Source organism: Fringilla coelebs (assembly GCF_963513975.1).
Source record: "Fringilla coelebs genome assembly, chromosome: 3".
Classification (NCBI taxonomy): domain Eukaryota; kingdom Metazoa; phylum Chordata; class Aves; order Passeriformes; family Fringillidae; genus Fringilla; species Fringilla coelebs.
In genome coordinates, this window is record NC_140030.1 from 64,365,252 (window position 1) to 64,380,151 (window position 14,900).

General features: G+C 43.0%; 1 protein-coding gene across 8 annotated transcripts in view; it reads left to right on the forward strand.

Moving 5' to 3' along the window:
• NHSL1 (NHS like 1) overlaps positions 1 to 14,900 on the forward strand; it is a gene marked incomplete at its 5' end in the record, with an annotated part of 175,548 nt that overhangs the window by 115,378 nt on the left and 45,270 nt on the right. For all 8 annotated transcript variants that reach the window (XM_084203621.1, XM_084203622.1, XM_084203623.1 and 5 more), the window contains one exon: positions 9,945 to 10,097. In XM_084203621.1, coding sequence (XP_084059747.1) covers positions 9,945 to 10,097 — 153 coding nt within the window. The remainder of the gene's footprint in view (positions 1 to 9,944; positions 10,098 to 14,900) is intronic.

The window sequence follows — 14,900 nt, forward strand, 5'->3', positions numbered from 1 at the left end:
TGTATGTTAAACCCCTTGCTGTGTTACAGCTTTTCTGTTTGGTTGGTTTTATGAAGCACACAAGGATTAACACAGCAAGAAATAACTAGTTTTTCTAAAAGAAAAAATGTAGGTATCTGCAGTGGGGTCCTGAAGGAAAAGCAAGGTATCTACTCCTTTTCTGTCTGGCAGGAAATGGAAGTGAAAATTGAAGACAGATAGCGGGAGGGGAGAGAATCTCCATTTTTAAATATTCTGTGGAATACATTTTTTGATGAAGAACATTGTGATTCCTGTTGTTTGCCTGTTGCCCGCACATACTTATGTATAGAAACCATTGCCACAATATTAAGATAAACAATAGACAATGTTCTCAGTAGTGCTTCCTCTGAAAATGCTGGGTGGCAATGCACCTTTATCACTTTAGCATCACTTAAACTGTTAGATGCATTTTGCTAGCTACCTAAAGAAACACAACTATTATTCAGTAATTAGTGCTGATTCACCATGGCATGTAGTGGGGTTTGGGCCTCTAGATTGTGTATGATTGATAACAGATCTCTGAAACTTTTAATCATACCAATGCGAATAAAAGCTTACATTGGTATTTACATTACAAAGTTTGAATGTTCAACGGATTAACAGTATTAGTCCTTTCATTTGGTTTTATTGAGGCTTTCTGATAAGAAGATGCTGACCACACAAATACAATCTTAAAAAAATAATTTTTGAAATCTGTTGGTATTTGATCACATCTGAGGTCCATATGCCCCTGGTCAGCCACAGACAATGTCTGGAGGTTCTGTGGTACAGATTTTGGTGCAGTTCTTTCCTTACACGTCGCAGTAATTATTATTAGGTCACTGTTACAGGAACTCCATGCCTTACTTTAGTTTGGAGGCTTTTATTTCAGGGCATATTGTGTCTTTAATTGGAACACACCTGAGTTTTTAGATTTCTTCAAAAATCTTAGGGCTTTAGGAGCAATAGCAAACATCCATTTATTATTTGTGAGCCTTTACTTTTACTATCATTTTAGTATTGTGTTTAGTATTGTTGCAGATAACATTTTTCAGGTAAAATTTTTTGAAAGTTTCTAATGAAGAAATTTTTTTTTCAAGTTGCTGTGGAAGACAGTAAATGGGTGCTTGATGCTTGATTTTGGCATGAGCAGTTGAATGATTCTGTGCAGGCTGGTATTTTCCAAGGAGCTTAACTTTTTTCATTTATAGGTTGTAATAGTTCTTAGGAAACTAGAGCATGTACATGCCTAATTTTAAGAGAGTGTGCCTCCGAGTTTGAATGAGACCCGCCCAGAATTTATTGAGAGTCAGCAGAAAGACAAAAAAAGAGAAGAATTTGTAACCCCTTATATCAGGATGATCCGGGTAGAAATAAATAAAGAGCCGTGTTGGGCAGGGAGGCCAAGATAGGCTACAAAAATTCTTTCTTGTGACCTTTAAATAAGTGGAATGAGTAGGGAGCATGTCCCCTTCAGAAAACCCATAAGGAGAATGCAGACTGAGATTAGTTGGAGATGTCTGTTGGATATTAGTGTGGATACCCAACAGCACAGCTGCCAGAGATGGAATTACTGGGAAATTGCTTGGGACAAAAAGTTCAGAAAAGGAATTTTTGCGGTCTGGTTTTGTTGGTTTTGCTCCTTGTCCTATAGGATGATTTGAATGAGAAGACATGCGAACTTGTCTGCCTGGTATTTTTTCCATCAGTAATTCAGAAGAGATTTATTTTCACTGTTGTGCATTATTGGGGCAATTGAGAGTCAAGATTTTGTAGACTAATTTACTTGTCCCAGCCAGTTTTGATCAGTTTGTTAGGATAAACCACAGCACAGGAGCATTCAGGTGGATTTGGTATTTAAACTGAGAATATTTCCTGGTGACATCCTGAAAGGATATTATTCCCTAGGGAATGAGAAAAGTTCTCATCTGGGATCTGAAGTTGCCTTAACTGGGTTTCAGAAATGGCTGTAGGAAAAAGGTTTGTGCCCTGCAATTTAAAATAAAACAAAATTGCACATTCACAAAACGTTTTCTTTTGAGTGCCATTACTGTGTGGGGAGATGCTCTAACCAGAAGAAACTGCCGCTTTGTGCCGGCAGCCCTGCCCAAATGCTGCCTTTTCTCTCTGCCGATGTGTTTGCATGATAGAGGATCCTGTGGAAAGATGTTTTGAATTGTTAAAGGAATGAATTAGCTTTATTGTGCTGTGACCTAAATAGGATCATCAGATCAATCAGTCTGCTGCTTTTCTGTCCTCTCTGGCTTAGGTTGTGTTGCTTCTCCTTCTCATCTTGCTCCCTCTCCCCGCCGGGCAGCCCCTTTCCCAGAGCCTGCAGGCATAATCCTTTATGATCTTGGATAAAGGAGGGCACAGCCGGGTACCCTCTTTTCCAGCAATACCTGCGCCATAATAGCCTGCCCAGGCACAGGCTCAGCCCTGACTCCCCTGCTCCTGCACTGGGGCACGGGTCCTTCTTGGTGTGCTGTTGTGGTGGCTTTAGGATAAAATACTTTTTCTTCTGTGTTCCCTCTCCCCTGTGCATTCTTCTCCTCCTCTTCCTCCTGATCCCAGGTTTTTAATGGATTGTAATTTCTCAGTAGCCGGGGCAGTATCGCGCTTCCCCAGGGCTGAGGTTGCCTTGAAAGAGGCCATTGTGAGCGAGGGGAGCTGAGACTGGAGGGCAGCTGAATGCGGTGCCGCCTGGGACGGCCTTTGTGGAGGGAGCACTTTTGTTCTCCTGAAAGATGCCGGGAGAGGGCCAGCCGGGATGGGATCTCAGGGAGGGAGAAACCCATTCTGACCATAAATCACTGATTCCTGTGCTCTGCAAGGAGTCCATTTAGGCACCAGCAAATGGTTAACAGCATGGGTGAAGGTGGCCAGAACAGGCACAAAGCTCGGGTGTGAGTTTTGAAAATACCTGAGGCATTTGGCCTTTCTGATGTTTCTTCATGATAGGAGTCTCACTTAGAAGTAAAAGTGCACATTTCAAAGCTGGGTGGTCTTGGTCTGAGGCAGGCAGGAGCCTTGTGACCTCCAGGAAGAAGTTTAATAGCCCTCCTCAGTTTCGGGCTTGCCCTGCAGATGCCTGGGTGCTTTGTGCAGCCTGGGGAGGGGGTGCGTGGGGGTCTCTTCCATAGCTGCACCCCTCTGGACACCACAGCTGCTCAGAGTGGGTGGCTGGGGGCGGCTGGGCGCAATCCTGAGCATGTCCTACACAGACACATTCCTGCAGACGTGCTGGAAACAACTGCCTTCAACAGCTTCTTCCCTGCAAACTGCTGTAGGATAGCACGGTGGAAACTTATTTAGAGCGACCGAGTGACGTGTCTGTAAAAGCAAAGGCATCGATTTAATTGTTTTGAGTACATCTGCTTGCCAGCGTTTCCACTTTCCCTTTTGTGCATTGAACAGAGACTCACTGGAAGAGCTCTCACAATGCAGTTAGTAGCCAGCTCAGTTGGACAGTTTTACTATTAATTTCCTCTTAAAATGTCATAAATGCTACAGAGTTCTTTAATGGAGGATCTTTCCATTGTCCAGATAAAGTCGCTAAGGCCCACAACTGGAAGTTTAGGTTTTGAGATGATGGTACATTTTAGTAGTTCAATGCATCATTCCCTTAATGAACTTGATATATCTTGTGTTGGGCTTACCTCTCCTTTATGAAAATAGAGTGGTAAAATTTGTTTTCATTTGTGGGAGGGAGCTGGAAAGCATTGCTTTAGCTACTTTTGTGTTTCATTTGTTTTTTGTTTTTTTTTTTTAACTTAAATACTTCCTAAATTTTGTACTGCACATATATGCATGGGCTGGTGATTAAGGAAGAGAACGCTGATTCTCAGTGATTCCAGTGTCCCTGTGGACAGCTGCCCCTGGGGCTGCTGCTGGGCAGCTGCTCTGGCTGTGGGTACAAAGGACCCAAGAATGTCACTTTTCAACATTTGCCTTTTTTTAAAGCTTCAGCTTTTTCAGTGGATTTTGTGCATTGGTGCTAAGGTTCAGGGCACTGGGTTGTGAATGGGGGCTAGCTACAAGAGCCCCTCTCCCCCAGGGGCTGGCTGGAAGTATTTCCTTGGAAGCTGAATATTTCCAGATTGTTTCACTGGCGCCGATGTTTTATGCTGCTGTGAATGTGGAGGGGTGGCTGTCCCAGATGGCTGTCGTGGAGCAGGTCAGCTGGAAAGCCCCTCTAAAGAGGGGATAGAGCAGGGAGGGGAGTGAAGGAATGGCTGCACATTTCAGGCATGCCACATGCAAGCAGCCACTCTTCTTTACTTCTCTTCTGCATGTATGTGGCCTCTACTGGAAAATGAGAATCAGTTTAACCACTCAGTGATTAAAAACTATTATAGTTGGACTAAAAAAGTGTTTAGCTAATGAGTTCATTACACAGTTGTGATTTTGAGGATGTTGTTTGACACTCTGACTTGTGCCTCTCAATTTCTTTGCTCTAGTCCCTGACTTTTTAGGAAGATTCTTCTGAGCCAAACTTCATGGCCAGTCCCATCCCGTGTGAGGTGAAAATTAACATTGACTGAACATCTTCATGTTCTCTGTATTCCTTGTGATACTCCTGATTGCTCTGTATTGCTGTGATCCATATGTGGCAGTGAGTGTGATCCTTGCTTCTAAGGATGTGGTAACTCAGGCGGTGGGTTAATATTAACTTGTCCAAGGTGGAGTAGCAAGTGTGTCACAGAGCAAGGTCTCCCCAGTCTCCTACTTGTCTCTGAGTCATTTGCATGTAAAGAACTGATATCACAGTGTGCACACCTACTGTTCATGCTGGGTTTATCTAGCTTTAACTAGCTTTTAAATTTTATTCTGTCTAGTTAATTTTAGGTGTTTTTTTTTTTTTTTTGTTCTTGTTGTTTGGTGGGGTTTCTTGTGAATTTGTCTGCTGGATTGGCAGTGTTTGAGGCTGAAGTCCTTTATTTGTTTGCATAGTGGCTATGATATAAATTTTCTCAAACTTCCCCATCTTTCTCTTCTCAGTGTAGGGAGGCTAAATGCAGAGGAGTGCAGGCATTTCATGCTTTGAGTTCTCAGAGAATTGCTATTAGATGACAGTTTCTTGAGAAATGAATAGCCTTTACAAAAAGCTGAGTTGAGACAACGTGATGAATTTTATGAAGTCACTGGGTTTGTCTCAGGTGGAGAAGAGGTTTTGTTTGTTGTTGGACTAGTGCAGAGTCTCAGAGGTGCAGATAGGAGTAGCCAGAGGGTGTTTCCTTTGGGGTAGTCCCTCATGATAGCCATTTTTGATGTCTGACCTCTTTAACAGCATGACCTGAGGGTAGGTGGAATCAAGGTCGGGGTGGGGAGGGGGATGAAAGGCAGACATCAATTAAGGTATTGTTTGTTGCTGGGTTTGAATGTCTGCCTCTGTGCTGAGATCCGGGGTAGAGACTGGTCAAGTGCTTGTTCTAAGGCAGGAGAAATCCTCCAGGGTGGGTTGAGGATCCAGTAACAAAAAGCACACTGCACTTGGCACACATTGTAGCCTGGGGTTAAATGAAAAGGATTCCAAGCCGCCCAAAGTACCCAGGATCGTGTACATGATTCACAGTGGCTTGACCATGAAAAAGTAACAAAGTCTTGTTTCCGAGGGCTTGCAAGGCTCCTCTGAGGTTCCATAAAGACCTTTGGAAGAGATTGTGAGATTGTCTCACTTCAGCAGTCCAGACTCCATCATTTTATAGCTTGAAACTCTCTACTTTCCCTGTGCTCCGCTTCCTACATGCTAAGGAAGTGCCACGTGTAGGAAGAGGCGCTTCCTTCATCCTAAGAAAGATCGACACCACACTGGAAAAGGAGTCACCATCTCCTTGGTTTGCCTTCAGCTGACAATGTTGCTGGAGTTAGAGATGGAATTACTTGAAACTCACTTTCAGTGCGTGTCCAGCAAGCACTCATTTTATGGTTTGTGGATGGCAAATGTCTGACAGGGGTATTAGTGTATATTTAATTCAAAACCAGCACTAAATAGTTACCTTGTTATCAGAGTTCAATGCCAGAGTCATTTTTTTGTGTAAAGTACTTGATGGAAATCAATGCAAAAAGCAGAGATGCCTTCCCTGCCATTGCTGCTGTGGCACCATGGTCTTCTGTCCCTCTGGCAGAGCTGAGCCAGTCAAAATGCCTCTCGGACCCGCAGCTGCTGGAGAGAACTGCTGCTCATGGTAGTTTTGATGTCAAGCCCATGTTGCAATTGCAGAATCTCTGAATTTGGAAAATCCTGATAAAATGTTGATGGTACTGTGCTCAGACAATGATGAACAGATTTCATTTACAGTCTGCTCTTCGCAGTGCTGGGTCTCAACTGTTTGGTGAAACTTGGAAGTTCCTGTGGAGCATCTGCTTTTTACATGCTGTGCTCCAGAGGCTGGAGCCTGCTGCAGCTTTGGGGTCAGCTTGAGCCCCCCGCTGCTGGCATTTTTCTTTTTCCTGAGGAAAAAATCCTTTTCATTGTTAACTCGAGGGGGTTTCCTAAGCTTGCTTTGTGAGGGAGGGCTTGCTTCTTGAGCCTGAACATTGTGCGAAGGGCATGCCCTGCTGAGCACATTCATTTGGTGCTTAGAATTTTCTCTTTAACTTCTGCAAAATTGCAGTTCATTCCTAGGAAGGATAGCTGTGGACCTCTGTATAGATGCATTTTTTTAAGACATGAGGATAAAATGCGCATCTCAAAAAGCTGGGCTGTTTCATCTCCATGCCGAAATTTCGTTTGATGAATAACAGAATCTCTATTAGCCAGAAATAACTCGATTTTGTTTTCCATGTATCTGGTCTGAGATGACGCTAATAAGAATAAATTAGGAGTGCAACTGAATAAAATTCAATATGTAAAATTAGTGTGCTGATGTCTCAGGCAATGGCAGTGACTACGGGGGGAGCAGTGGGACTGGAAGGGGAGGCAGTGCACAGCCGAGACTGCGTGTTGCAGCCAGCTAAGGCGCAGCTCTGGATCCTTAATAAAGTGGGAGCAAGAGGGTGAAAATAAAAAAAGGAGTGGTGGGGGGAGATGGGGGAAGGATGGGAGCGGTGGGAAAGCGGAGCATCCTGATTAGCACGAAAATGCAACTCTCATTTGCAACTGGAAAGAGGCCGGGGCCGCCGGGGAGGTGCGGCGGGAGGGGGCGGGGGCAGGGAAGGTGCCGGGATCTCCTGCTGCTCCGCCGGCACAGCCGGCTGGAGACATGGGAAGGAGAGCAAGCACCTGCCGGCTCGGGACTTTCTGGAGCAGCCAAACTTGGAGAGCGGAGGAAGGGAAGGGAACAAGAGAGGAGTAACTGCTGTGGACAGCAAGAAAACCTTTTTCGTCCTGCGCAAAGGAAAATAACAGCTGGGGTGCTTTTTTCTCCTGTTCTGCTTGTTGGAAGTGGCTGTTTCCAACGCAAAGGGTTACATGCGGGGAGGAGAAACTCAGGCTAAAGAATTGTAAATTTTTTCGTCTATCAGAAAGATCTAGACATATTTAAAGTGATTTCAGAAAAAAAAGGCAGAGAGGAGAAACGTGGAGAAGAGAAATTTGGTGTTGCAGAGTGTGAACAGGTTCAGTCTGGCAATCACCTTTCTGCGACTCCTTTCTATGGGATTTCAGCTGCAGGATCGCAGTTCAGCACCTTGAAAATGGTGGTTTTCATCAACACAAAGCTTAAATCTCTCATGAAACTTTTCAAGAGAAAGAGTAAGTATAGTTCTGTGTGCTCACTGTGCTTTCAGGCGGCAGCCCAGTTCTGAAGGAAAGTGCTGAAGGTCCCGTCGGCTTCACTTCTGCTTCCTGCAGCCTCTTTTTAAGCTTTTCTCACTCTTGTTTATCGTTGTGGAATGTATGGAGGCAGCCTTGTGATGGTCTTAAGGACCTCTGCTTTGGGACACAGTGGCTTTGGAAGTGCTTTGTCACGGTGATACTGAAGGAGCCAAAGTTCTCGGTGTGAAATGGGCAGCTCGGTGACAAGGAAGGGTGTGCCGGTGCGTGGTGGTGTCCTGATGGTTTGTCAGACATCTGTCTCTGTTTGTGCAGCTATGGGCTTGTATCGCTGAGGTATAGATGTAAAGTTTGTTCTGAGCCAAGGTTTGTTTTTAAAGACGTTCTGGTTTCAGAGTGGCTTTTAAAATCACATTGGTCTTCCTTTAGGTCATGAAGTACAGATAAGTCACACTAGAGAGAGAGGCTGGCAAATGTGCACACCACTTCTCTTGACTAGTTTTGATGACCATTGTCGATCTGACAAGCAGTAAACCTTAATTTTGCTGTGGCAGGGCTGCAGCCAGACAGTGGGCTTGGCGACAGGTGTTTCCCTCCTCCTCTTCCTCCTCCAGCCTTACCCACTCCCCACCCGTCGGTTCAGACAGGGAATGGCGTGGGCGTCTTTCACTGGCTTTAAGTGTCACATTTTCTGTTAGATGGGGGTGATGCTGTAAGCAGGTAGGTGATGACTTCTCCGTTTTTTGTGATTTAGATTTGACCGCTGGTGAGCAAGAACGGGGAGACTGGGCGCAGGCTGGATGTGTATCTGCTTTGTTCCAACCAGTATGTCTTGGGAGAAGGGGGTGGGATGCAGGACCAAGACACAGACATGAGGCACCCATTTTCAGACCATTCGAGGTCTGAAACTAAGAGGGGAAGCAGTTAAGAACCTCCCCCTCCACCTCAAGTCCTTTAAGTAAAGAACAGGCATTGAGCATTAGGCTGTAGCTGTTTGAAGCAAGAGGCATAGCTTATTTTCCTTATGAATCCCACTTGTTTCCATCTGAAATGATCCCAGCAGATGCACAACAGTGTTAAGGAAAGGGTAATTTTTCAGATGACAGGAGGCTGTTGCATCCTTTTTGCTTGTCAGTTTTACATACCAGCTCTGCTACCGCAAGGGCATCAGACAAACCACAAAGTGATGCCACAGGGCAGTGCAGCAGCAAAGGGGGCATAGGGAAGATGCAAAGCTCACAGTGAGGCTGGGGGCAATGGAACTGTGGCAGCAGGGCAGGTGCTTGGAAGGCAGCACATCTGTAGTGGCTTTTTTTTGCTTTGGAGGTCTAAAAAGCAAGGATGTGCAGCATGCTGGCTAAAGGCCAAAGGGTGCCTGGGGGATCATAAAATATGACCCCTAACTGCCCTTTTTCTGTTTACAGCAGGGTAGAGGGATAAGGCTATTCAACTGTTCAAGTTTTTATTGATGATAAACTTGAAAAAAAATGCAGTGGCTGTCTCTTGGGAAGCATAAATGATAAACAAATCTTGTCAGTGTGGGCTTTGGCTGTTTCATTGCTAGACTGTCTGAACTTGAACAAGGTCTGTGTTTTATTTTCACGTTTGCATTGAGTGCAAAGAGGTGGCCAGAGATAGCCCTCTTCAGTGCTGTTATGCTCTGAGCAGTATTAGTCCGTGGAGTTGCTTTTGTTTATATCTGCTTTCCACTCACGACAAAGGAACATAGCTAATTTATTTGCTTCATTGGAATCTTGTTTCTGGTGTGAGGAAGCAGGAGGTCAGACAAGGTTGCTTCCCAATAAAAATGAACCTGTTGTCATCTTTCATGAAGGCTGTCATATTCCCAGGGGCACCTTTGAGCCGAGCTATTCTGCACAGCACAGCACCTGCCGTGATCGGGGAGTGGAAAACTGATTCCTTTTTGAAGAGTGGTAGCTAGAGGGGGGGAAAACAAGAGTTTCAAGTTCAGAGTGAATAAAACAGCAAGTATGAAAATGGGTAAAGCAAAAGGTGTTTCCTACAGAGCTAATTTTAGACTAGAAATGTAAGGAAGGGTTTTTTACCTCTCATGGAAGTGAGGTTCTGAGGAGTATTTTGATGGGTCTGTGGTGGCAAACAATGCTTCTTTCATTTTTAGATGATGTGGGGCAAACTTGCATGTGGGATTTTGTGATAGAGCTATCTGCAATGAATCTTATTTTCTTATTATTGTGTCTCTCTGCAGCTGTTTCCAACCTAGATGAAGAGAGTAGATGGACTGTGCACTACACTGCTCCGTGGCACCAGCAGGAAAATGTCTTTCTACCCTCCTCAAGACCACCTTGTGTGGAGGACCTGCACAGACAAGCCAAGCTGAACCTCAAGTCAGTGCTGAGAGGTAAGACACTGCTACTGACACAGACATGTCCTAAAACAACAGTACTTTTTGCCAGTCTTTGCAAACGTATTCAAATTGCAGGCTTTGCAAGAAGTTTACTTGTTTTTCTGTATCACGTGTAGAACAGTAGCGGGATTTTCTTTCTCAGATGAAGGGACAGGGGAAAATTACTTTGCTAGGAAGACATGAGTAAATGTGTTATCTGACAGAGCACTCTAAAACAGAAAAGTGGCTCTTGGCCTATCTGTTCAATCTTTGGAGTGTTTCCAAAATGATACCTTCAGTTTCAGTAAGTCCTGAATTAGTCCATTTGTGGAGAAAAAACACACCAGAGGTGTTTCATTTGGTGATTTCTTCTGTTGTTGCATACTGTTTATTTCCAGGGTTGTGGCTGCTTGTGAGAAGCTGGAAAAGGTGCTGAGGACAGAAAAGGGAAATGGGGAACAGGGCACTCACAAGGACTCCTCTAGTAATAAAAGTGCTTGCTTGCAGAAGTGTTCAGCATGTTTTTAAGGCCCAGTTTTTACCCATAGTACCTTCTCTGGGGCTGTACCTGTGCAGTCTGTCTGCAAGGCATTGTGCTGTGTCAGTGCAGCCATGAGAACAAAGACATGCAGCCAGCAAGGAGGCCTGCAGAATGTCTGTCCCTGGGCCAGACATAAAGTTTAAAATAACAGTATAATGTTCGTGTTCTGGAAACGGTTAACCTAGATTTTTCTTTACACTGGCTGTTTAACAAAGGGGGTTACCCTGCAAAGAGCCAACTTGTTCAAGTCTCTTTTTGTTTCAGCAGGAACTGCAGGTACTTGATACCTTGCAAAGTTAACCTGATTTAAAAGAATATTGTATTTTTTTATTTGATTAACATGACATTTCTGCATTTAGACTTGAAGAAAGCTCGATTTTGTATGTCTGAATAGAGAAGTGTTTGACAGCCATATTTGAGTTCTCTTGCCATTTCCCCAGTTAATTGATTTTCACTGTCTCTTACTAGGTGCTTTCTGTTATCATTTAATAGGGAAGTCTTGACAGCCAGTGTTATTGTCTCCTGCATGGCTCAGCAGATAGCCTGTGTGCCCTCTACGCTTATTACTGGATTAATACATTTGTGCAGTTCCTTAGCCTTGAAACATTTATTGTTCTCTTGCAGGCACACTTTCCAGTCCTTTACAAAATAAAAGTATTTATCAGTCCTTTAGAAAATAAAAATATTTGCCTGCTTTAGATTAAAAAGAATACTGATTTTGTTAGCTTTTTGTGAACATTAACCACTCACTCTGATATTTTTTCCTATTCTTTGTTTTGGACTGTTAAAAAAACCCCCAAAACCTGCACAGGCTAAAACGCACTGATTTTCTTGAGTTTTATCAGAAATGTAACCTACTGCAGTTTCATGTTCTGTTTAAACACATTTATATCTAATATATCTGTCTGAAGCCAAGTAATATATGCTGCTTCCCCTTCTTACATACCTGGAGTTGTTTTTGTGTGGTGGGATTTTTTTCTGAAGGTGCAGCTCATTATAAAAAAGAAGCTATTGATTACTACTACAATTTGCTAGTTGGCCATGTGTGTTGAATAACATGGCTTGTCTACATGATGTAGGACTGCTTGGAGATGAAGTGAGTTTCAGTTGCATCCTTTCAGGGTAGTAACTGAGAGGAGAAACTGTGATGACACCTTCACCAGACGTCATACTGCTGACTTAGTGAACACAAATCATTTAATTATTTACTTACTTGTTTAACCTCAAGCTCTTTCCTTGAGCCATGGGGTTTTTTTACCCCTAAGTGCAGTTTTAAAATAACTTCTTGCTGTTGCCTGGAACTGTCCTGAGAAGCTACAGCATGAGTAGTATTAAGAGAGGCACTGGGTAGTTTTATCAGTTTTACTGTGCTGTTGCTTCAACCAGCAGTGTGAAATCAGGAAGGCACTGATGCCTTGGAGATTTGAGTTAAAAGTTCTGTATCCAGAGCAGAGTTTCCTTCAGTGTAAAAGCACTGTCAGAATTGTGACAAAATTTTGACAACTGCTGAACTGCTTTGCCACCTGTTTCTTTAGAAAACACAAAGCTTTCTAAAGCTTCTTTAATAGGTGGAAAGGAATTATGTGACTGTAAGGCAGAATAGCCTGAAGTAGTCTTTTGTCTCCAAAAAATGGTGACAGCAAAGGGAAACTGGAAGGAAGTAGAACTAAAGCAAAAATAGTTTTTGCTTTATGCTAAGTCAGAAATGAAGTAGTAGGCATGTACAGCAGTGGAGAAATATGAGGGCAAAGGTATTTAAATACACCACCCCCCAACCCCGTAAATTTTTGGGGTTATGAAATAATTTAAAGTTTTTAAGAATAGGTCAGACAAGCACTACTCAAAAGTCATTTGTGTATATTTAATCCTATCTTTAGGGGAGGTTGGGAAGGAAGAAGGAACCTCTGGTGGTCCCCTTGAACCTGATAACGAAGTCATGAGGACTAAGTTGGCAGCTATTGTTCAGACCATCAAAAGAGATTTGAAAGCTTTCCAGTCCTGTTCTTGTTCACATTATGAGAGCTGATGTTGTTGGTAGATAGCAGCTATAGAAGTTTGATGATTGAAGACTATTTGTTTGTTTTTACACACATGGCTCCCCTGTAAATGGAAAAGGAAATATAAAACTTAGGTAACAACCAGTAATTCACATGTAGAGCACATTTAAATCACCTGTCAAAATATCAAATGTATAAAATCTTTCAAAATAATTCAAGCAAAGTATTTCTATCAAGGTATTCTCACCCATCTAATAGTAACCAGATGGAATCCTGGCTAGCTTTTAAGGTAGTGCAAGGGCAAACTGTTCTGGTACAATTTTAACAACAAATTCTTTACAGTGTGAGTCTAATAAAAAAAATCTAGTGAAATAAATAGGAAGCTGTCTGCTATTTAGAATAAACTTTTAAGTACCACTTAAGAAGCAGAAGCTAATATTGCTACTTAAATTGGTTTAAGGATAAAAATTTAGAGATACTAAATAATTAGTATTTATTGTCTTGAGAAAATTAAGTATGCTGATCTCTGCATACTTTTTCAGAAAGCAGTGTTGTGTTTGTAGGAGGAAAAGATCTGCTTTTATCCTTTCGAAATTAAGGGGAAATACTGTGCTTTTCCTTTATGAAGCTACTTTCAAGTATAAGTGGTGAGATCTTTCATTCAAATGTGTTCATAACTGTGGTACAGCTATTTTAGGCATGCAGGTGCTCTGCTGCCCTCTGAAGTCTTAAAATGCAGTATTGTCCAGTAACCTGAATTAGAAAAGGAAGCACCTGAAACCTGGAAAGTTTGTGAGGCTAGTCTGTCTATTCTTGAGACATATAATCTATATGTAACCTATATTAAAGTTTAGAGTTGTTACTGACTAAAACTATAGCTTGATGTATTAAACCCAGGCTGTGTTACTCCATTTTAAGTGAAAGGTCTCGGTGGCTTACTATGATGGCTAGGGAGGAAGAGTAACTTTGGCTGCACTTCACAGTCATTGTACCATTGCAATTTTATTTAAATGTTTAGAAAATGATGCAGTTCTTGGGTTGTGGTGATAGATGCAGTATTTCTTCTTGGTGTTTTGTTTGCATTGGATAAAGCAGTCTCTCATTTTCTTTGGGAAGGGAGCCAGGACCTTGGAGTGCCTGCTGAAGCAAGTGGAGTGACACGTGCCATGCAAGATGCATGTTTTCTTACCTTCAGGGCCAAGCTGCTCTGGCTGGCCTTTCCTGAAACCCTGTCCTATATGGCCTCTTCCTAAAGTTTTCACAGGCACTTCATGAAAGGTGTTTCCAAAAATACAGATGTTCAGATAGAAACAAAGCAGTATTAACCACTGAGGAATCTTAACTTGACTCTGTGCTTTGTGTCACTGTTGTGTCCTAGGAAGTCATGAAAACAGGAGAGGAAGACGACAGATGGGAAGGAAGAGCTGAGGCTCTGCATGGGGCCAGGATCCTCAAATCAATCCTGTTCCTTGCTGTGTGCTCTGCTCCAAGGCTGAGGGACTACTAGACTTGGCTAGTCTCATGTTGCTGATGTGTGCTGAATGTCTGGACTAGCATTGAGAGTCTGGTCTGGGCAGTAGCAGCAGAGTTGTGAATTTGATGTTGTTCAGAGTGGCATTGTTTCTTAAGGAGGCTGTTGTCTGTGCTGAAGGGCCCAGTGCCACATACTGCAGTGTTTTTTTCTGTAGTGTTCTTGGTCCATAAGGCTGAGAGGTTCAGTGGGTAGGGTAGCACTGTACAGCTCCCATCCCTTGCACAGTGCATTGACACATCTGGCTCCTTGCATGGTCCTGTTTGAGGAACCAGTATCTGAGGAAGTCTCTGAAGTACAGTGGTCTTCAGCTGGGAGCACAGATAGAACAGCTGTAGTACATAGCAGTGACGCAAATATTTGGCAGTAAAAGTAAATTGAGACTAATCCTTATTTTGTGAAGTGTGTTAGACTCTAAAATTGACCAGCAATAAGGCATGAAGCATGAAGATGAGGAGGAGATGCAGCACTGTTCTAAGGGTTGCTTTGCTTAGCTGCTTGGAGTGTATTTTAAGTGTGCCTGTTTACCTTCTCAGCAGGTTTGTGACATCAACAGTGTGTTACAGGTGGAGGTCCAATGTCCTAAAAGGGAAGCCTGAAGTTTAATCTGGAATGCATTGGCCTTGGATAATCTTGCAAGCTATGATGAAGAGAAGGAAGAGGAAAAAGAATTCTTACCGTGTACCTGGACTCATTGTTTCTATTATATTTGAACTATTCTAAATTCTCCCTCAAATGTGGATATATGT